The sequence below is a fragment of the Leuciscus leuciscus genome, assembly GCF_965113295.1.
Source record: "Leuciscus leuciscus genome assembly, chromosome: 20".
In the NCBI taxonomy this organism is placed as follows: domain Eukaryota; kingdom Metazoa; phylum Chordata; class Actinopteri; order Cypriniformes; family Leuciscidae; genus Leuciscus; species Leuciscus leuciscus.
The window spans coordinates 18761052-18784757 of NC_138744.1; the positions used below are offsets into that span (position 1 = coordinate 18761052).

At 36.6% G+C, this 23706-nt stretch overlaps 1 protein-coding gene across 5 annotated transcripts in view; it reads right to left on the reverse strand.

Moving 5' to 3' along the window:
• Window positions 1-23706, reverse strand: part of ephb6 (eph receptor B6) — a 56210-nt gene that overhangs the window by 25278 nt on the left and 7226 nt on the right. For all 5 annotated transcript variants that reach the window (XM_082151013.1, XM_082151012.1, XM_082151015.1 and 2 more), the window contains 4 exons: window positions 8209-8273; window positions 6420-6692; window positions 3542-3705; window positions 2962-3257 (listed from right to left, as the gene is read on the reverse strand). In XM_082151013.1, coding sequence (XP_082007139.1) covers window positions 2962-3257; window positions 3542-3705; window positions 6420-6692; window positions 8209-8273 — 798 coding nt within the window. The remainder of the gene's footprint in view (window positions 1-2961; window positions 3258-3541; window positions 3706-6419; window positions 6693-8208; window positions 8274-23706) is intronic.

Consider the following 23706-nt stretch of genomic DNA (forward strand, 5'->3'; position numbering starts at 1 on the left):
GATGAGTTAGTCTTAAACATTTCTTAAATTCTCTGATTGCTTCTTTTCCATCAGCTAATCAACAGACAATAAAGGAAAAAGACAATACTGAAAATGCAAATTATGCTGACAAAGTTACAAGAAAAATACAGATATACACAAACAAGTACTGGCCGCTACTATATTGATTTCAGGTAAACACAACCTGACCCAAAAATAAGTTTGGGGTTGGTAAGATTTGTTTTGGGCTGGATTTATTTGAGAAAAAATACAGTAAAAACAGTAATATTGTATAATATTATATCAATTTAAAATAATTGTTTTCTATTTTAAGATTTTTGAAATAAAAAAAAATTCTGTGACGCAAATCTGAATTTTCAGCATCGATACTCGAGTCTTCAGTGTCACATGATCATTCAGAAATTCTAATATGCTGATTTGAAGCTCAAGAAACATTATTATAAATGTTGAATATGTTTGTGGAAACCTTGATAATTTGTTTACATTTGTAACAATGTAAAAGTATTTACTGTCACTTTTGATCAGTTATTATTTATTTATTTATTTATTTATTATTTAGTCAAGTATTGCATTTTCAGATTAATTCAGGTATTGAATTTTCACATTCCTAAAATACCCCTAACAGATTACTTTTTGTAGTTTACACTTAAAGAATCATTATTTAACTTCGGAATATTTTTCCAAATGAGGGCACCCCCTCGTTAGCTAACTTGTGGAGACAAATTTGTAACTCGGAACCACAAAACACATCGCATGCAATGCAGGGTTTGTCTTTTGTGTTTTTAATTAGATCTGTGTTTATGGGCACCTTCCCGCTTGTCTGAATATACCGTGTGTAATTCTTTGTCCCTCAAATTTTGTGCATAATTACTATGACAGGAAGCCCGCAGAGTTCTGATTCAGAGATAACTGACACAACAATGATGCACACACAATGAAATGATAAGGTAAGTGAAAGGGGGCTGGTGGTTAGAAGTATTTGGACACTTTCTGGTTGTCAAGCGTTAGTGGATCATACTCATAGTAAATATGATAAGCTATACCTGTGAAAACACTGATTGGAGACCAGTGTGAACCTGAGATGAACTGACTTCATCCACTAAAAATAAAGTTGACACCAATTAGTTAAAAGTCATTTAAAAAACTAAAAAAAATACTGAAGCTAATTCATCACTGTTTCCAAATGCCAGGTGGTTTGATTTTTTTTTACTGTAACTAAAGGACTGTGACTTAAATGTCACAAATAAATTTTCAGGTCACTGTACGCAGAGTCTAAATCAAAAAATACATCCAGCTGGGTAATACTTTCATTCATGTCAGTGTAGTGTACAGAAACCATATGACTACATTAGCAGTGATTCATGAATGAATCAGCATTTAAAAAAATAATAATTTACGTGAACAAATTGTTTTTGTTCAGTTCCATTCACTGATTTAAGGTGTGTTCCACTTCGCCTTTAGACATACCTATATACATATAGAATGGTGCATCAAAAAAATTCAAAAAATGTAAATAATAAATCATCTCCACAGCAGATTCCAAGTGATCAAAGGCTTAGGATGTTTCAGTTCAATTCATTGCACCGGTTCCACCTTTTTTTTTTTTTTTTTTTTTTTAAACTCGCAATTTGCTTGCAACTTAAAGAAAAATGCTTTCTAGAGTCTCTTAGTAGTATTGAAGACACGCAAATATCAATAATATAGAGTTTTTTAGTGGTATTGTAGACATGCACATTTTAATAAAGACCTTGTTTCGGTCGCAATTTTTTTTAAACCATTCAGTTCAGTAAATGATTCAATGACTCACTCATAAAATATAAAGAAAGATTTTCCATGACTTACTGCTGTAACCTGCAGAAACAGTCACAGAATGAATCAGTGAATAAATCTGAACAAAACTTTTTGGTGAATAGATTGAAAGGATTTGAGACACTGAGATCTCCACCATTAGACTACATGTTTTGTTGACTCAATTGAATATGCAGAGCCTATATGATTGGGCTTATATCCCATCACTGACTGAATAAGTGAACAAATGTTTTTGCCAAATAGATTAAAAAAGATTCGAGTTACTGAAATTAATCAAAACCCACACTATTAGACTACATATTTTGACTCACCTAAACAGCCTAAACCATTATGATTGGGCTTATAAATCAGTGAACAAATCTTTTTTTGTGTGTGTGTGAAGGAATTAGAAAGATTTGAGTCACTGAGATGGATCAAAATCTCCACCATTAGACTACATGTTTTGTTGACTCACCTAAACAGGCCAATTAAGCCATTATGATTGGGCTCATATCCCATCACAATAATAATAATAATAATATGTTTATTTTATATAGCGCCTTTCTGAGGACTCAAGGTCGCTTTACAATAATTACAAATACACATAATAGAAACATGACATAGAGACGATACATATAAACTGTGAAGGATAGCATAGTAGAGGTATAGTACATATAGAATCAGAACATTCAGGGGTCAGGGAAACAAGTGACAAAAAGATATGTTTTGAAGTCTTGTAGTGATGAGAGATTGCGGATTTGTTGTGGAATTGAATTCCAGAGAGTTGGCGCAGCGGTGCAAAAAGCCCTTCCACCAAATGATGATAGTTTGTGCCGTGGGATTGTCAACAGACCGGTATCGGATGATCTAAGTGTGCAGACAGGTGTGTATGTATGGATGAGGTCAGAGATATAGTTTGGGGCAAGACCATGGAGTGCTTTGAATGTAATAAGGAGTATCTTGTACTGAATGCGATAGACTGCATAGAACCAATGTAGACTGCATAAGATGGCAGTAATGTGGGAAGATTTCTTAGTGTAAGTGAGGACTCTGGCGGCAAATGAATCAGTAAACAAATCTAAACAAATCTTTTTGGAAAATGGATTCAAAAGATTCAAGTCACTGAGATGAATCAAAATCTCCACCATTAGACTACTTGCTTTGTTGACTCACCTAAACAGGCTGAGCCATTATGATTGGGCTCATATCCCGCATCACACATACATCCTCCAACAGGCACCAGCCATTCGCCTTCTGTGTTACAGTGCATTCTTGGTGCTGTCCCACCCTGTGATTGGCTATGGGGTACACAAGTCCCAGTCACCGGAACAAGAGACGTTGGCTCCGCCCCTGAGGGTGTGGCTGGGTAGAAAGCCAGGAAACGACTAGTTGCTGGACAGCGACGATAAAATACGGAAACACCCATGAGTGACACGCATGCTCCACTGTCTACTATTGCTAACACAAACCTAAAAAAGAGAGAATAAAGAGAAAGGGTGATGAAAAGAGACAGACGACAAGCTTAACAGCCAGCAAAACATCCATTGAGACCAGACAGACTAATAACTGTTGTTTGTTTTCATATTCAAACCATATCATGGCAAATATTAACACTGTGGCTGATATTTACTCAGCAGAATTGCCTGATCCTGAGTGACCACATTCAGAGGGATCCTCATTTCATCTGCACACAGTGACCATCATTCATCAAGGGTTTTAGGGAGATGGGGGCAAGGCAAAAAGGTCATCGTACCCTTTACGTGTGAGAGGAGCAAAGCTGCGGGTTTTGACGTTGATGCGTCGTGCGTTTTCAGGTTTGTACTGGTGAGGCAGGCTTGGCTCCACACGGCTGAAACTCTTGTCTGCTGCGATGGTGTCGATCTTCACCCAGCCCTCTCTCGTCTCTCCACTGGAAGGCTGGAACAGTGTAGGAGAGAGAGCTATCAAACTAATTATTAATATGTCAGTCATGTTTACAGGGATAGTTCACCAAAATTAAAATTATATCACTCTAAAGTCATTTTAAATTCATAAGCTGTGATTCTCTCCACCCCCCACTGAACGAAAAAAGGAGACATTTTGAAGAATGTGCACACCCCTCTAGTCTACAGTGACATCTCCTTGGGAATGTCTGACACTGGTGCATACATACAGTAATAGACGTGCCAGGCGCGAAAGCTTGTCAGGCGTAGCAACAGTAACTAAGGAGGGCGGGGATAAGCGAAGGGTCAATTATATTATAATAAATTATACGTTTTAACCACTTGGTGTAATTGCCAGACGTTCCCTTAGGGATCATGCGCTGTGGTAGCGCGTCAAAGCATTCTCGAGTATAAATATGCAGCTATAATTAATGTAGGTGATTTTGAAGTATATTTTATGTCGATATACAATGGTTACATAGTCTACTGTTAAAACTAATCGTGGTATTGATATATTAAGACTGCCGACTCTATAGACCTTATGTAGCCCTGCCCCTTTTCAGCGCTGCACTCGTTGTCTTTTGACTTCCGGTCTGTATTTTCACAGCGATCTTGCATATTTATTAATGAACGGCTCGTTTTAAAATCTTCCCGGTCTACTGACATTTGTTAAGACATCTGTTTTAAACATTACAATCCTCATGATAACTTTCGTTAACTTTACATTAAGTAAATCCACTTCAAAAGCGAATTACTCCTGGACAGTGCATGCCATAGAAATATACAGAGCGACTGCAAAAACGGAAGTTTAAAGACAATATTCTAAAGATGGCGGCGCCCTCGTTTCTCTGGTGCATAAGGTCTATAGAACAACGGCAAGGAAAACTAACTTTATCGTGCTCCGAGAGCCCTCTAGTGGTCGGGAGCATTTCCGTTGTGTTGCGGCTTTATTTCGTTGTGTTGTGGCTCATTTCCGTTGTATTGTACATTTTCCATGTGTTGTTGCTCCTTTCCGTTGTGTTGTGAACTTATGTTTGGTTTTTAAATTTAGTTGTGTTGTGCACTACTGGACCACCGTAATGGGGCCTGTCCTGATCACTTTGCTTTTTGAAACAGGCAGGGATGTGTTTAATACAGCTTAAGCAGCTCCAAATGTTGAACAGAGTTTTTCATTCAGTCTGTGTTATAATGAGTGTCGATCTGGCACTGGAATTTGTTATTTTTAATGTCTTGCTGAGTGTTTATTGCAGCTGTTAACAGTGGTGGAAGCCAACAGCGGAATCTTGGACACATGCACCAATCTATTGCTTTCCCGCAGCTGCTATCCATTCTAGTGAAATCTTCAAAACAAAATGCCATCAGATGTACCCCTGAAACCTGGAAACTCTGGCCTTCCACAGAATAAATAGCAGTATATGGGTTTGGAGCAACATGAGGTTGACTAAATAATGACAGAGCTTCAGTTTTGGGATGAACTATTCCTTCAAGGAGCTATTTTTAGTGTGGCAGCATTGCATTTAAAAGATTAACTACGAGAAGGCAAAAAAAGAAGAGATGACAAGAGCTTTATGTAACTGAGAAGTTGCAAGACCAGCACAACTAGAAGAAAAGTATTTGATTTACACAACGATAGACTACATTACACTCCCACAGGAATAACTACAAATTTACAACTTTTATTTACTGTTTTGAGCATTATCTTCTCCGGTTCTCCCCAGAGGAGTAATAAACCTCACATATTTCTGAGACTCCACATAATGGTGTCTTAAAACCACACTGTGTGTTTTCCTCTAACAAACATGACCTGGTAATTGCACATGTAGAAGTTATATATCTCTTGAAGCCACCGTGCTTAGAAATGTCTAAAGGTATACGATCAAAAGATGTTGATTTACACATTGCTAATTGAACAATGTAAAAAATAATAATTATATATATATATATATATATATATATATATATATATATATATATATATATATATATATATATATATTTGATTTTACTTAAGCAATGAAAGATACCACTCTAGCTTTAATGTTTTACATTAATATCATTGGAAGCCTGCAGGGATATGTCAGAGCAGAGGTATTATGTATTATTCTTCTTTTCTTCTGAGTGATTCATCTGGGGAAGTGTAGTTCATACAATATACAGTCATTCAAAGAGCAGAAGGGTCTTATTTTCTTTAAAAGAAATCCTCAGGCTCCATCATAACAAATGTTCCAAGTAGCCTACATCTTAGTCAGTCAAACAAAACAGAACGCTACAAGACTGAATGCTGCCAAAATACTTCATGTGATGTCTGTGTGTGGGTGTAGGACAAGGTATCCAACAAACCAGCATTTGATAACAGGGTATACTGTACTTATGATGCCATACTGTCCTGCAGAAAGGAGATCATTGGAAAGTAAGACTTAAGTTGAGCTACAGACATGAACTCAAGATATCTCCAAGCCATAACATTTAATTATAATAATATTTCATGATTTTTGAAACACCCAATGGTGCAGGTTGGACACATCATCAGTTGTAAACAACATGATTTTACAACATGAATTGACTTTGTGTTTTTATGTCAATGACCTGTGAGTCTTATGTCACTGACCCATGTACCATTGAGCTAAGTACAAATTTCTCAATCCTTCTTTAATCTCATTATAATTGCAGGTTTGGGCCTTGAAAGTGAGATAAGCCCTCGCCACTCACCTCAGCTGCCCAGGTTCTCTCCAGCTCTCTCTGGGAGTCAGCCTGTTTGTAGAACAGTGTCAGTGTCTCCCTGCATGTCGGGGAGGGTGAGCGTAGACTGGCACAGTCACGAACCGAGAAACGTAGTGTCACAAAGACCCGTGGAGCTGACTGGCGGTACAGGAAGGGTGTGGCCAGCCAGTTGTCTTGGAGACGGGGGTTCTGATTGACATTGCAGACTTCAAAGGTACGCATGAGTCTCCCCTTGTCATCTAACACGCTCACCTCATCCCACTGAGAGGAGGAACAATGTTAGAGAATAAAAATGAGCTTGAGGCATGAATACTGCACAACCACAATATTTTCATTCACCTGAAAATATATAATTGGGTCCAGACGTCTGAGTTTCCTTTTGAATTTTTTTAATGACATTCTTATTTAAAAAATATTTTAAATATATATATACAGTATATAGGGCTGTCAAATCGAGTAATCGCGATGAACTGATTCTAAAATAAAAGTTTGTTTATATAATATATATAAATGCATACATGTGTTTATATTCATTGCTATTATTTACACATTTTTTTAAGTACAATGTGGTCCATAAATCCAAGTCCACATTGTAATTTATAACAAAATTTACTTTAAACGTAAAAAAAAGAAAAGATATATATATATATATATATATATATATATATATATATATATATATATATATATATATATATTTATATACACGCCACACACACACACGCATATTTTAATATGGACTTAGATTTTTGCTGTAAAATATGTAAATAGCAATGAATATAAAATAAATACAATGTTAGGAGAACTATTGCATGTAAATGGGAATCTACAGCTCTGTGAAAAAAACTTAAAGATGCCTTTTTTGGTAAAATGACACAGATTATATCAGAGAAATACCCTGCCCTTTCCTGCTTCTTCAGGTGATTTAATCTGAAAATCCCAAATCTCTCCAGAAATACACAATACAGAAATCACAGACACACACACCCTCACTGACTCACAAAAAGGCGGGGAACAACTGCCACGCTGAGAAAGAGCGAGACAGAGGATGAAGAAAATAAATCAAACAGACAAGTGACTAAGAGGAGACGGAGAGAAACACAGCATCAAAAAACTTAACATGAAATGACTGCTGGAGGAATGAAAACATTCGTTTAGGGAACTAAAAAGGGAACGAAAGAATAAATTGGGCTTGAATGTGGATAAAAAAGATGGGGTGGACAGCTTGAGAGAATGAGAAGATGAGCGAAGGAGAATAAGAAAAGCACAGATGGATAGATTAACAAAGATATGTATGCAGACCAAGTGACAGAGAGAGAGAGACTGAGGTCTGGCAAGAGAAGCTGGGACAGTAAGTAGAGGACTGAGTTCAGTTCTTCTCAGTAGGTCACAGTCTCTGCGCTGCCCAGGGCCACAAATATATCACGGTCGAGCTGACCGAGGATGAAGGAATTGAGGGAAGGAAGTTTAAATATGCTTCATCTCCTGTGTTTTCAGAAAGGCGGGAATAAAACAAGAAGTACAAACTCACAGGCCCACAGAAACAATAAAAACATATGAAGGAAGAGGGCATCAATATGCTACACACACACACGCACACACACACACACACACACACACACACACACACACACACACACACACACACACACACACACACACACACACACACACACACACACACACACACACAATCACCTCAGATTATTCTAAAGTGTGATCTGTCTGTTTCAGATACACATACATTGTAGTTTCTAAACGAATGCATGAATCTTACCCCAGTGTCAGGATACGTTGTCCAGCCTAGCTCAGTGGTGGACTCCGTAGTGTCCAGCAGCATAACTGAGAGTCAGGAAAGGACAGAGAAGGAGAGACAGAGAGAGACAGACAGATGAACAGACAGCGACAGAGTATATTAGATGATTTAACGAATAGCAGCGTCACCATAGAATCAAAATGGACAATTATTGGTTTTAATGGAATATTGCAGTATTTATTATAAATTATTTATCTGTGCATATCTTTTTTTTTTTTTTTTTGCAGCGACATCTCTTCTCTTCGCTGAAGACATGTTCACCAGCGGGCAACCTGTCACTCACATGATATCACAAGCAATAGCAAACCACAACCATCCAACGATCCAGTCAATGTCTCGTCCTACATTTTTTCGTGTCCGAGAAGCTGTTTCACTCATATATACAACAGTCACAATAAGAAAGAACTTCAATAGGAATCTCAACTTCAGTTTCATGACAACTTTAACTAGTTTTGTGTAATTTTATGTAAATATAAATCACTCTCATTTAATGTAACATTTAATATTCAACAGTAATATTGATCTGCCTGCATTGACACCATTATATGAGAACTGGTTTTCTCCAGAGCGGCTATATATATATATAAATTAACTAAATTAATAACTTTTTTACAACAAAAATGAAACATCACTGAACTGACTTAAGCTGGACTGATGCCACTCTCTTCTGGAAATAAACTTTGTTGCAATATTTTCCTGTTATCTCTGTAAAGCTGCTTTGAAACAATCTGTATTGTAAAAAGTGCTATATAAATAAATGTATTTTTTTATTTATTATACTGATATATATATATATATATATATATCAGTATAATAAATAAAAAAATACATTTATTTATATAGCACTTTATAAATAGCACTTCATATTTTAATGTTTAAAAAACATAATGAACATTTATAACATACATTTATATATATATATATATATATATATATATATATATATATATATATATATATATATATATATATAAATGTATGTTATAAATGTTCATTATGTTTTTTAAACATTAAAATATGAAAAACTTTGCTAGATTTACCAAGTCACCACTGTCTGTAAAAAGGGTCGATTTTATTGAAATAATGGACATGCAAAATTATATTTAAACACACATTAAACCTTACCATTAAATAAAGGATATGATCAGTACCTGAGACAGTTTTTTCTAGTTCTGGCCACAACATTACAGAAATAGAAACCGTTTCTATATAAGAATTCCCTATTGTAAGAATTGAGAAATTAGAAAATGCCGGGCAGTCTGGTTGAGGAACGACCACTCCCCGAGAAGACAAAGGACCTTTCTCGAAATTAACATTTGACTCTCTCTTGAGAAACTAGCATCCAAGAGTCAATCACCTCCCCATGTTGTCTCTCTCTCACGCTGAGATCACCATATTCAACCAAAAATCTATATGGTTTAATGTGAATAATTAGCATACAGTATTACACATGTTTGGTATCATTTGAAAAGTCTCAGTGCGACTGGTACAAAGTTCTCATTCCCAAAGAAGTAAACCAAAAGGTAATAAAAATCTTAAGAGTTTAGAGATAACTCGCACACAGAGGAGGGTGTGTCTTCCAGGCAAATTACATCCTGCTCCCAAAAGGTGTTAACTCTGAATGCAAAATCCCATTGTTAGCAAATGTTTCCATATGAAAGAAGTTTCTGTCTATATAAAGAAATGCAACAAGAGGCTCAGGGCGATTCTGTAACTCAGATCAGCCCATAATGTTGAAGGACCTCAAATACTTCAGCACTATGTATTTTTCTAAATGTCAGGTTTAGCCAACATCTTTTACTCTTTATCTCTGAGCATTTGATGTTATTGTATTGATTACCTTTGAACTGATTATGAAATTGGCATGATATATTTACCTGACATAATAAATTGTTACATTTGATTTTATTCTGAATTACTCTGAAATAATTTTCTCAAGTAGATTAAGTGAAGTCTTAGGTTTCCACAAATCTGTGTCAAGGGTTAAGTACATCCTAGATCCCAGTTTAGATGGAGTGTGAGTGAGGCACATCTGGTGGGATTCTAGATTCCTGACAAACTGCGTGATTTTAACTAAGTTGTTATGCAGTCGCAAATAGGGGGCTAAATAAAAATACTATTTTAGGTAATAGCAAGCATTAAAGCAGCATTATCGTAATGTACTAGTCATAATCTCTGGTTATTGTTCGGGCTTTAACTAAGTTGTTATATGGGTGACTGTAGGGGGCTACATGGGTACTTTTTAACAATAGCAAGCGAGTATGCAGCATTGTTGAACTGCTTTAGCCATAACCTCTGGTTGTCTATCAGACTGGCGAGTTTGTGATCGTGAGATCCGCTTAAACGGCCAGCGTGAGACATAGCTTCCTAATGAACAAGTAAAATATAAAGTAAAGAGTTAAAAGGAACAATCAAATGTATTGCTTAACTATTAGCCAGCAGCCATATCACCCTGTAGCCCAAGACTGGTTGCCCACTGAAGCTAAGCAGGGCTGAGCCTGGTTAGTACCTGGATGGGAGACCTCCTGAGAAAACCAGGTTGCTGCTGGAAGAGGTGTTAGGGCCAGCAGGGGGTGCTCACCCTGTGGTCTGTGTGGGTCCTAATGCCCCAGTATAGTGACGGGGACACTATACTGCCAAAAGAGCACCGTCCATCGGATGAGACGTTAAACCGAGGTCCTGACTCTCTGTGGTCATTAAAAATCCCAGGATGTCCTTCGAAAAAGAGTAGGGGTGTAACCCCGGCATCCTGGCCAAATTTGCCCCTTGGCCTCTGTCCATCATGGCCTCCTGATCATCCCCATATACTGATTGGCTTCATCACTGTCTCCTCTCCACCAGTAAGCTGGTGTGTGGTGGGCGTTCTGGCGCAATATGGCTGCCGTCGCATCATCCAAGTGGATGCTGCACATTGGTGGTGGTTGAGGAGATTCCCCCATCTATGTAAAGCGCTTTGAGGTCTCAGAAAAAGCGCTATATAAATGTAACGAATTATTATATAACTGACCAATAAACAATTGGCAATCTAACCTAAATTCGAGGGCTTTATAAAATGGAGTCAGATAAAAGCTTAAATGAAATGAAATTACTTTGCCACGTGGAAAAGACAGTAACGCATCACCTGTTCTATCGGATGCCGCCATTGGACCTATTTAGACGGGCTTACACTATCAAGGCTGGTTAGGACCAAAACTGATTAACACTGAAAAGATACATAGATAAATTAGTTTTTTTTAAGTGCCCCATTATACTTTTCTGAATATTACCTTTCATGCAGTAGGCTATGTAATGTAATATAGCTGTTTGTCAATGTAAAATGTTTTAAAGATCAAAGTGCATAGCAAATAAAGTTATTGTCTCTTAAAAGAAAGAATCAATTTGCAATGTACTGTATATTATGAGAAAATTAAAGTGTTTTTCAACCTTGGGTGCAGTGAAATCAACGCTATCTCACAACTAATTCGTACAAATTCGTACGAGTGATTAAAAGGTGGCTAATTCGTACGAATTCGTACAATTTGTCTAAACCCACGTGATGGTTAGGTTTAGGGGCGGGGTCAGGGGTAGTCGGGGGCAACACGTAAAATATGTACAATTTAGCAAAAATCTTACTAATTCGTACGAGTGAGGTCGTATGAATTCGTACGAATTAGCCACCTCGTAAAATTCGAGTTGGTGAAATTTTAGGAGACCTCCAAAACAAAATTAGGAACCTTTAAAATAGCATAATAGAAGCATTTTACCAGTGGTCTCAGACTTAGCTTTGTGCCAGCAGGAAAATACAAGATTGTCCCCGGGAATGCATTGCTAAAATGTGCATGACACTGGAATGCATCTGTCAACTTCCTATATGAAAAATGAGCCACAGGGATAACTTATGTCAAAATTCATAATACAGCAAAGGTTGATATGACAGGAATCGGGCATCTAAACTGTCGTTTCCCATAATCTCATGCTTGCTCTGACATTCATCTAATGAACTGTTTATCACCGACAGAGAGAGAGAGAGAGTGAAAAGAGGAATAAAAGAAGCGAGTGAATTCTTATCTGGAATCAATTGTACCATTTACAAATGAATTATTTCTGAAATAGTACATGTTTATTTAATACCACATATTTTCCAGATGAGGGGCGGCTGAGCTCTGGCTCCTCTGGGGCAGCGTGAAATGGGTCAAACCCTCGTGTAAAGAACCTAAAGTCTTAAATTGAACAAACAAAACTGAGCAAACACAAAACAAGCGCAGTCATATAAAACACATTCACAGAAGGCCTAAGCCTCACACACACACACAGCTGTCATATATACAGTACTGAGGATGAGAGTGTTTTTAATTCTGCCTTCCCCCTCCCTCCTCTATCTGCCCTTAAAACCAAGAAACTGATATTATTCTGTGGCTTACACTAAATCCACCCCTCCATCTCTCTCTCTCTCCCGCTTGTGAGTAAACAGATTTTTTTTAGATTATGTTCACAGATGGGGACCTCACAAATCTCTCTGCCAATCTATCATTTCCCTCCTGTCTGTCTCTCTCTATTTGGTTCTTATGCATCGTTTCTCTTCCTCCTGAAGACAGTGATGGCTTGGAACATGCAGGGCAGGGATTTGGGAGAGATTTACTTTTTTTTTTTTTCTTTAGTACACAGTGAACATGAAAAAAGGGCACTTTATAACAGAGTGTTTAGAAATGTTGTGCTTTTAAAGGATTATGTATTCCTTAAAGGGATAGTTCACTTTGAAATTAATTTTTGGTATGTTTTAGCTTACCTCAAGGGCATCCAAGATGTACGTGTCTTTTTTTACGCAGTAGTTTCAATTTTGATATTTTTAGGTCAAACCGTTCTTGTCTGTCAGTCATATAATGCAGATCTATGGTCACCACCTCAAAGAGCATGCACAGTCCAAATTAAAACAATTCCCCGTCGTCCAAATTAAACAATTCCCCATCGTAAGTACACATTGATGGCCTAAGACACGAAACGCCATGTCGAAGTGATCTGATCTGACGTGTACGCAGACTGGTGCATAGATATATACACTAGATGTCGCCTTAAAGACATTCGTTCCAATGAACTGCCGTAGACAAGGCGACATCTAGTGTGTATATATCTATGCACCAGTCTGCGTACACGTCAGATCAGATCACTTCGACATGGCTGTGTATAAGAGGTAAAAACGATATAAATACTGTTCGTTTTCTCACACAAACCGCTCGTTTCGTGTCTTAGGCCATCAATGTGTACTTACGATGGGGAATTGTTTAATTTGGACGATGGGGAATTGTTTTAATTTGGACTGTGCATGCTCTTTGAGGTGGTGACCACAGACCTGCATTATATGACTGACAGACAAGAACGGTTTGACCTAAAAATATCAAAATTGAAACTACTGCGGAAAAAAAGACACGTACATCTTGGATGCCCTTGAGATAAGCTAAAACATACCAAAAATTAATTTCAAAGTGAACTATCCCTTTAATATTTAACATTAGTACTTGGACAGCGTGAAACGGAAGTTACGAGTCTTATTTTCCCTATTGCGACGTACATCCGTACACATTATTTTTTTTAAATGATGTGCATGGATAAATTGTTTTATAATAAATACTGCATTATTCCATAAAAAAAACAAAAAAAACAAGAATCGTCAATTTTGATTTCATGGTGACTTTAAAAATAATCACTATTATCATAAAGGTTTTATGTTAATTAACTATGCAAATTATTTTGGATTTTTCAGCTTTTTGTAAAGTAATCTTTTTATTTTAAAGTCTCTATTTTTCCTGAATGCAATCTTCCCTAAAGCAGTTGAAATTCATGCTGATGCGACATGTTAATAGTTTTAGTGACTCTTGACCACTTAGCGGATAAGCAGCATTCAGTACATTGCTCTCTGGCATTTCATGCATCCTTTCAAACTAATTTAATGAATGTTGCAGAACAATTTAATTTTTTTAAATGACTAAGTTTGGTGTTTGTAATTAGTCAGTCGATTAGTGTCAAGTGAGAGGACAGCCACAAGGAATCCCACTAAGCGTTACAATTTTCATGATATTGTTCATAAAGATATTTAATCAGGAACAGCAGGGGGAAAAACAATGCTAAATGAAAATAATGAAATGTAACTGTCCATATAATTGTGCATAGTTAGGATAGCAAAATAAACCTAACGTTATAAAATGCTTCCTATAACGTACACGCACGCACACACGCACACGCACGCGCACGCACACACACACACACACACACACACACACACACACACACACACACACACACACACACACACACACACACACACACACACACACACACACACACACACACACACACACACACACACACACACACACACACACACAGGTCCTTTTGACCTCATTATACACAGGATGATTTAAAATGATTCTAATTCTCTTATATCTGCCTTTATACATGCAAGTAAGGCACATACAATGTGTATGAACTGTATTTTAACAATACTTTAATTTTTAACTGTAAAAATTAAATCATGCATACTGTGGATCGTTATGCGGAAATTTACCTTGAAATACTGTGTAAACATCACTGTTTGTTAGTTCATGTGGGGAGTGAATGTGATTCTTCAATTGGCAAATTCAACATGATCAAACCTGCAATTGAAATCTGAGTCCAACACAACTATGGCTTCTAAAGGTAATTTAAGGCTTTATTTATATCATTAACAGGTCTACAGTGCTAAAAGGATCTAAAACTGTCTCCAGAAACTCAAAATCATCATTTACAGATGGCCTCTCCATCTGTTAGCGTGGAATGAACAGAGGGATGATTCTGGGTCAGGGCTGTTACTGAAATTCACAGGGACGGGACAACATTTTTTATATGACCAATTGTAGTCTATAGGGTAAAACAGATTTAAACATGGATAAATGGTTCTCAACAGAGATGCTGAAAAGGACAAATGCATATGTTTCTTCATCTACAAGTAAGGATAAACCTTCATTAATGCCTGACATCAAAAAGACTAAAAATAAAGCTAAACGAAGAAAATACCGTAGTGCAACTTTCTTCTCTCCAGTCCAACATGCTATGGAGAACGTCAAATGTTTTGATTTACAACGTGCTTTTGCAGTGTTGGGCAGTGCAGCCAATCACAGACATATCTGTTGATTTCTTGAACGCAATGGCTAATCAGAGGTGATTAAGTTAGTCAATCCACTCACCATTCAAAACACTATAGTTTTTGTTCAGTGCTGAATTATGCAAGCTTGAGAATCCTCTCATTTGAACAAAGTGTAGACACGATGTAAAGAGATTTATTGTGCAGTGTAGACAGCTTCATTGATTAACGGTCACGTACGCGTGAGGCCTTCTGAAGCGATGCGATGCGTTTTAGTAAGAAAAATATCCATATTTATAACTTTATAAACTATAAATCACTGGCTTCCGGTAATGGCCGTACGCAAGTCTAGTTCCGGCGGAAGAGTGACCTCTGAGAGACCTCAATTTTTGGGTGAACTTACTGAACTAACTTAAAATTTCAGTTAAAATTCTTGCAGTGGGCCATGGAAACTTACGTGTTTGGTTGGGTGGGCCGCGAGTTGAAAAAGGTTGGGAACAATTGGTCTAGACACTCAAGTCTCAGTTAAGCTCAAGTGCTCAAAAAGGGCACAAGTAAACCAATATCCTTCTTAAAGATATCATAGCGGATGGATTCAACCGAATGCAGCCACATCCTCATCTCACATATGAAACACTTGCGATTCAACAACTACCTGCTAATGCACCTTCATGTAAAGCAGCTTGTTAACTAGTTTGGTTGAGTAAGGGCAAATGCACAAAACATAGTACCTTCAATGCTCTGTAGATGGAAGTGATGGCAGAAATTAAGCTTTTCGAAACTTTGAATCTATTGAACCAAATCCTTCGCAAAATTTTGAAGCGTTCAAAATTCCACACACTGGTGACCCCTGCTTGTTAGAACATTGTAAATGCAGTAAAAACTCAGCCCAAACATGCATAAAAACACCTTCTTACAAACCAATTACAAATGTTTTATTTATGGTGTAATCTATTAAATGAAATTAACTAATCTTTTTTTTTTTTTGGAGAGCTTGCTTAATCTGATCAATAAGAAAACTTTTAACAACAACTCTTCCTTTTTACTATTCAAATGTGTCATCAAATGTCTACAAATTTATAAAATTGATCTGAGATCAGGTAAACACCGTCCAGACGCTGGTTCATGGGTTCACAGAAATCATCGCCTCTAGCAGGAAACCATTGAAATAAACGAAACATTCGAAATCACAAGACAGTTTGATATTTAAAAAGGACTACAACATACTTAAGTACAGTAACTAATTACATTTACTCAAATACTTTACACCACTGTTTTCTTCTAATTATATTCAGAGAAGTGCACATTTTTACACACAATGCCAGATATGTTTTCATTTGATTTTAACCAAATAATGATATTTATTTAAGGAGATTCGCATGTGCTATTCAAAGGGATAGTGATATTTCCATGTTTTTCACAAAAATGCATGATGAAATATATTGAGAAAGACACACAGAGCAGTGGCTTCAACAAGATTAACTCTGCTCACAGTTTTAGTCTGTTATTTACTAATCTGTTTAATCTCAGTTTAAAATGGTTTCATCCAGGGTTTCATCCATTTGACTTGTTCCGAGTTCCCTAACTGTAATTAAAAGTGTATGACCCGAACTCCTAAATAGATTCTCAGGTAGCCCGTAACCCTGAGCGTGGACATGTATGAAGTGCCGGGCTGCACTCAGTGGGTCCATTGTGATGCAGAGAGATGGGGCTGTTTGCACACTGATGGAAGCAAAATCTGCTGTGTGGGCCAAACCAAGTAAGTAAGTGCTAGAGTAATGCACTCCACTGGCATATCATTCTCATTCCTGTGTTGCACACACACACTGTCCCCTTCACTCTGTCTCTCTGTCCCCCTCTTTTTCTGTTTATTATTAAACAGGAAAGTGACAGAAGGGCCTGTCAGAGTTTAAACACAGAGATACATTTAGTTACATTATTGATGTGAGAGAGAGGGAGAGAGAGACAATGTTTGTTTAAAAAGCTGAGACACACAGGAGCACTGAAAGAGAGACATGCAGCTAGAGACAGAAACATAATGACAGATGGTGCGTGTGAGAGGGTAAAGATATAAGTTGTAGTGATTTTTGACCTATAGAGGAGACCAGGGGCGCATTTTCCCCCTCCAAATTCGTAAATTATCTTATTTGCATATACAAGAGCCATCTGTATAATTGGTTATATAATTGGTTGAACTGTGTTTCTAAGGCAAGTTGATTTCTTACAAATTTGGGGCAAGATGTCACATTTGTTTCATATGTTGGAGTTAGATACAATTGATTAATTACAGTTAATGTCGGCCAAAACATTATATTTTTCTTTATACAACATTAATTTCAGGCCCTTAAATTTTCATTAGTGGTGGGGATTTTCACTCTTTCTGCAGGTTAAACCATTATGCCAGTAGGTCAGTCTTTATGAGTAAGTCATTGAATCAATCACTCAACCGAGTTGTTCAAAATTACATTTTTATTCAGGGTTCAAACACCGCTACTGGGTTTTGTTCTGAGATGCACATTATTGTTGTTATTAATGTACACATTAAAAACACTTTTGAAAGGGTGAAAATAGACAAAGTAATTGGCGATTTTGAATCTAATTTTCTTTTTACATTTTACATTTTTATATTCTTCCTTTCTATTTATATGTTTGTTTGTTTGAACTGTTTTATAGCCTGGCAAGCCAATTTAATAGTCTGTTCAATGGCTGGTTGTCTATGTGACAACTTACCCCATATAGTTTGACATGTATATAAACCAACCCTAAGAAATATTACTTGGAGTAAAGAGTTTTAGAGTATTAGAGTAACTTGAGTCTATCCTACCATGTTGTTCAGCAGACATATAATATATAAACAGTCCTTTATTATCATTGCCTTTGTGTGCTGTGTATTAACATGATGTGTGGGTGTCCTGCATTAGCAGTGGTGGGTCTCTGTGAGTTGTTCACTTGAGTGCTCATGCTTGCTCTCACTCTGGGATATGTGGTTGCTGATGAAAGGGTAATGCTTTCTGTTCTTTTATAGGGCGAGAGTATGCGTGTATTTGGCTTTCTTGGTTCTCAGAAGTGTTAACGCGCTGTGTCAGTTCACGCTTGATTAGTCAGTCTCACTCAAGACAACTCTCTACAATGTTAATCCTGGTGTAGTAGTGAGGTGTGAGTGTTTTATTCCAACACTTTTCTAGAAGAGCCTCTTACACACATATGCGCACATACAGCAAGAGTTTAGCTCATAGGTGTGATCAAATGCAAGCAAAATGTATTTGTTGGTCAAAAATACAGAGCAAAGGAAACAAACAGATTTTACCTTCTTTTTGTTATATGAAGGTCACATGAAAGGGATAGTTCACCCAAAAATAAAAATTCTGTCATCATTTACTCACTCTCATGTCATTCCATCCAAACCCGTAAGATTTTCATTCATCTTTGGAACACAAAGGAAGATATTTTTTAATGAAATCTGAGCGATTTCTGTCCCTCCATTGACAGCTATGCAATTACCACTTTGACACTTCAAAAAGCTCACACTAAAACTAATCCATTTGAATTGAGTGGTTTAGTCCACATTTTCTGAAGAGACACGATCGCTATATATGATTAACAGATTGAGTTTAGGCTTTTATTCACATATAAACTTTCATCAACTCGCACATCAGTTGTGGTAAACAGAAGCTCAAGCATGTTCCCTTGACCTGTGAGAACCAATGAGGTTCATTCTCATGTGTTACGCAGCACGTTTGAGCTTCTGCAAAAATCAAGGAGGTTTGTTCTTGCGTGTCAAGCATGTTCAGTTGAGCTTCTGTTTATGTTTTCTGATCAATGTCTATATGTGAATACATGCCTAAATTCAATCTGTTTATCAAATAAAGTGATTGTGTCTCTTCAGAAATTTTGGACTAAACCGTTCGTTTCATATAGATCAGTTATACGTTCTCATTGTGAACTTTTTGAAGCGTCAAAGGGGTAGTTGCGTAGCTGTCAATGGAGGGACAGATATCTCTCAGATTTCATTCTTTATTTGTGTTTCGAAGAACAATAAAAAGCAGATTTCACAGGACAAAAAGGCCTTCTTTGTGTGGACGGAAGGCCAAAACAGAGAGAAAAAGACTAAACGAAACGAAAACGTATTAGTGTAGACAAGGCCTGTATGTCCACAAGAGCCAGTAGTTCAAGAAACACATACTTGCTCGATCTATATGCCTTCAAACACATGTACTTGAACTCTTTTAAAGCTTTAACATCTTTAAAATATGTTCAGCACACTCATGAATCCAGATGGGCATGACAGTGCTAATGTGACATTGCATCCAATTTAGTGTTCTTTTGGTTGCAGTGTGTGTGTTTCATGCATATTCGTGTATGTAACATTGGCAGGTTCTCATTAATTTGCTCCAGATGTCTCTGTGTACAGACAGCCACCCCAGGACACACGCAGTCACTCCCTCATTACCACCAAACCACAGAGAGAGATGGCAAGAGCGAGACAGGGATTAGCACAATTCCAGATTTAAGCTCACGCACGTCAGTGAATGTTATCAAAACTCCATATTTCGGGTTTATCTTGAATTGAAGCTTTTATATAGTCTGTCTCTCTCCACAAAACGCTGCGTATGACTCACTAGAACACTGGCAGAACCCTTCTTCTCCTACAGCCTGCAGCTCTGGACCTGGACGGCTCTCATTTGGCCCTAGAGGCGCGCTGTATTTTTCTGCTTGATCTCATCGATGGCTTGACCTGTGCACACACCAATTCACAAGGGAAGCGTGAAGTGCTTTATTCTTTTCGCTTTTGTATCCAGCCTTTATTTAGCCACGTTAGCCGAGTTGAGCACAACACGCATTTCATGCGGTGTCCTAAAAATCTTCCCTTGCAGCGATGGAGGCCGAATGTTGGAACGTACAGTAATAAACAGCTCATGATGTTCTGCCATCGTTGCTCTTAGCGGGCTGACTTTTCCTCTCTTTTTTCTGAAGTACAAAGGGCTTCTTATGTGATTGTTGTGCATCCAGCATGTTACTGCCATGGGGCGACCGTTTAAGACCACAATTTTGCTACATAGACTACACTGTAATGTTTTGCCAGGTACTCAGAAATGGGCTTTATATGGAAACAACGAAAAGAAGTGGTTTTAGAGTCAGATCAGGCAAAAAAAAATTGTGTTAAAGTAACAACTGCACATTATATTTTGGGGCTTTATTCAACAGTATAATGAAAGAGAGACAGGAAGTGATTGGGGAGGAGAGAAGGACAGGACAGGGGAAGGAAAGGAACACAAGGTCGCCTGAAATGCTGTTGCACCATATGTCGAATCACTGACCAGAAGATTATGGCTTCTACAATCGAGACTTTGTTTCTGGTTATTGTGACGTTTTTTTTAATCTCATAACTGAGACTTTAAATCTCACAATATGATATTTATATTTCACAATTGCTCCTTTATTTCTCATAATTTTGACAATATTTCATGACTACAATTTTATGTCTCACAATGTGATTTTATGTCAATTGAGACTTGATTTCTCCCAATTATGACTTTATATTTTACAACTGCAAATTTATATTTCACAATTGCAACATTATTTTATAATTGTGACTAAGTATTTCACGATTGCAATTTATAATTCCAAATGCGATTTTTATTGCCTGTTTATATGTCACAGCTGTAAGATATAAAATCATAGTTTTTATTTATGGTAATTGTGACTTTATTTTCATCTCATAATTTCACAGTTATCATCTTATTTCTTTTAATTGTAACTTTATATCTCTTTATATCTCACCATTACAATATTATATCCACAATGTGATTTTATATCTATTGTGACTTTATTTCTCATAATTGTGACTTAATATTTCACAATTGCAATTTCAATCTCACAGAGTGATTTTATATTGCAACTTTATTTTTCATAATTGCAACATTATTTCTTAATTGTGACATATTTCACACTTGCAATTTATATCTCACAATGTGATTGTTTAATCTCATAATTGCAACTTTATATCTCACCACTGCAACTTCACAATTGCAATTTTATTCCTAAAATTACATCCTAATATTACACAATTTTATATTTTATTTACTGCGACTTTATTTCTCATAAATGTGTCTTCAGAATGTATCTTACAATTGGGGCTTTATTTCTCATAATTGGAACTTTATATCTCACAATTTCAACTTTTAATTTCACATTTGCAACATTATGTCTTATTTTATTTGTCATTTATTTGTGAGTATTGCAATTTATATCTCACAGGTTTTTATTTTTTATTTTTTTACATTCTTTTACATTTAAATTAGGATTTTATATCGATTTTACATCTTACAATTATGACTTCATAAATTATATTACAGGCTTGCAAATGAGAGTTCACTGCAAAAGAAAAAGACATATTTAACCAGTATTTTTAGTAATCAAATTACCTTAAGGTGTGAGCGACTGAAGCTGGCTAGGGGAGGGGTTGCTATTGCAGCTGAAGATGGAACAGAACAGGGTGATGCATTTTGGCCTGGGGCAACAGTTTGAGCTTGGATGGGTACAGATCTGAGAGCTCAGCAGCGTGACTCAATATACTGACAGCAGGATACCCCATGAGGAGGTCACGTACACACACAAATATACTGTATATCCAACCTGAGAAGAACTGGACATGAAACAGGGCTAGCAATAAGGGGGAAAAAACTCAGTGAAGCCCAAGCTGTGCAGCCTCAGGGACCTTTTCATGGCCCTGTGTGAGACATGACATGAAACTGTGCTCTTCTCCACTCTCACTGCACCTCTCCATCCTCCTCACCTCCTTCACATCTCCCTCTTTTCACAGGGGCGTGGGTGTAAAAGCTGCTTTTACCAGAATGTGAGGCTTTTAAACCGTTCTGTTTCTCTCAGTGAGGAACACCCTGCTGTGTGCATTTACACTCAGCCCTGTCTGCACATACAATCTCCTTTTCAACAACACCCCTGAAGAGTCAAGTGGAGGCTAATTACCACTAAAGGAGAGCACAGTCGATTTTACAACCAGACCGGACTGACCCTATGGCACTGTCTTCAGTCCAGACTGACAAGATTGCAGCAGGCATAAACTCTCTCTCTCTCTCGCTGAGCTAGATTGTGTTTTGATAAAAGTTTTGACTGCTTTATTTGGAATTTTCAGTTTTTCAGTAAAAATTCTAAATTAACTTGAAAAGCAAAAATACTTGGAGATATTTAAACTTGTGGTCAGAGAATATTATCTTAAGTTACTTATTATTTACTTATTAACTTATTTATTTTTCTTACCCCCTTTTTTAAATTATTTTAATCATAAATCTATCAAATTTAGTAAAGTTTCTGCATACACCAACAAAAATGCCAGTTTGGTAAGCATATATATTCTCAATTTTTTTTTATATATTATCTTAAGAAAATATATTGTTTTAAGGATATTTTACAAAAAAAAAGAAAAAAAAGTGTTTTTTCAAACAAGTGTCTTATGCTGAGCAAGGCTGCAATAATTTGATCAAAAATAAAGTAAAATATCATTGCAAAATATTATTAAGATTTCAAATAACTATTTTCTATTTTAATATATGATGGCAAATCATAATTACCCTAGCATGCTGATTTGGTGCTCAGGAAACATTTATTACTATCAATGTTGAAAATTTAAAGTTAAAAGGAACGGCATTTAAAATCTTTTGTAACCTTATAAAAGTATATACTGTCACTTTTGATCAATTTAATGCATGTTTGTGGAATAAAAGTATTAATTTATTTCAAACAAACAAAAAAAATCTTACTGGGCCCAAACTTTTAAACGGTCGGGTAGGATCATTTGTTGTCTAGTAGAGATTATTTTTGCATTCAGTAATTTTGAAAAATTATGGAAGCTTGTTTCTGACACAGAATAAAAAATATAAAAAGCGACTTTTTAACTTGCAATTTTTTCTCAGAATTGTGTGGTATAAAGTCGCAATTGCGAGAAAAAGTCAGAATTGCGAGATATAGGAAACTCGCAATTGCGAGAGAAAAAAGTCAGAATTGTGAGATATAAATTTGCAATTATCTTTTACATTTTTTTATTCCGTGGCGGAAACAAACTTCCATAAAAATACATTTGAAATCATATTACTGAAAGACTTGGTAGCCTTATGGGGGCCTTATACAACCACAATTTTAAGATCACATGACCAGCTAAATACTACCCGGTTTATCTTGGTACCCCCCTTGTTACCTGACACCTTTGCTTACAAAATAAATTAATGATTGCTGACTACAAACAACTGAAACTGAAAACTTCTGTTGATGTTACATTCACACCACTAGGTGTCACTGTATGTATTGGGCAGTGAAACTATTTATTATTCATTTTTATTTATTTTTAATTA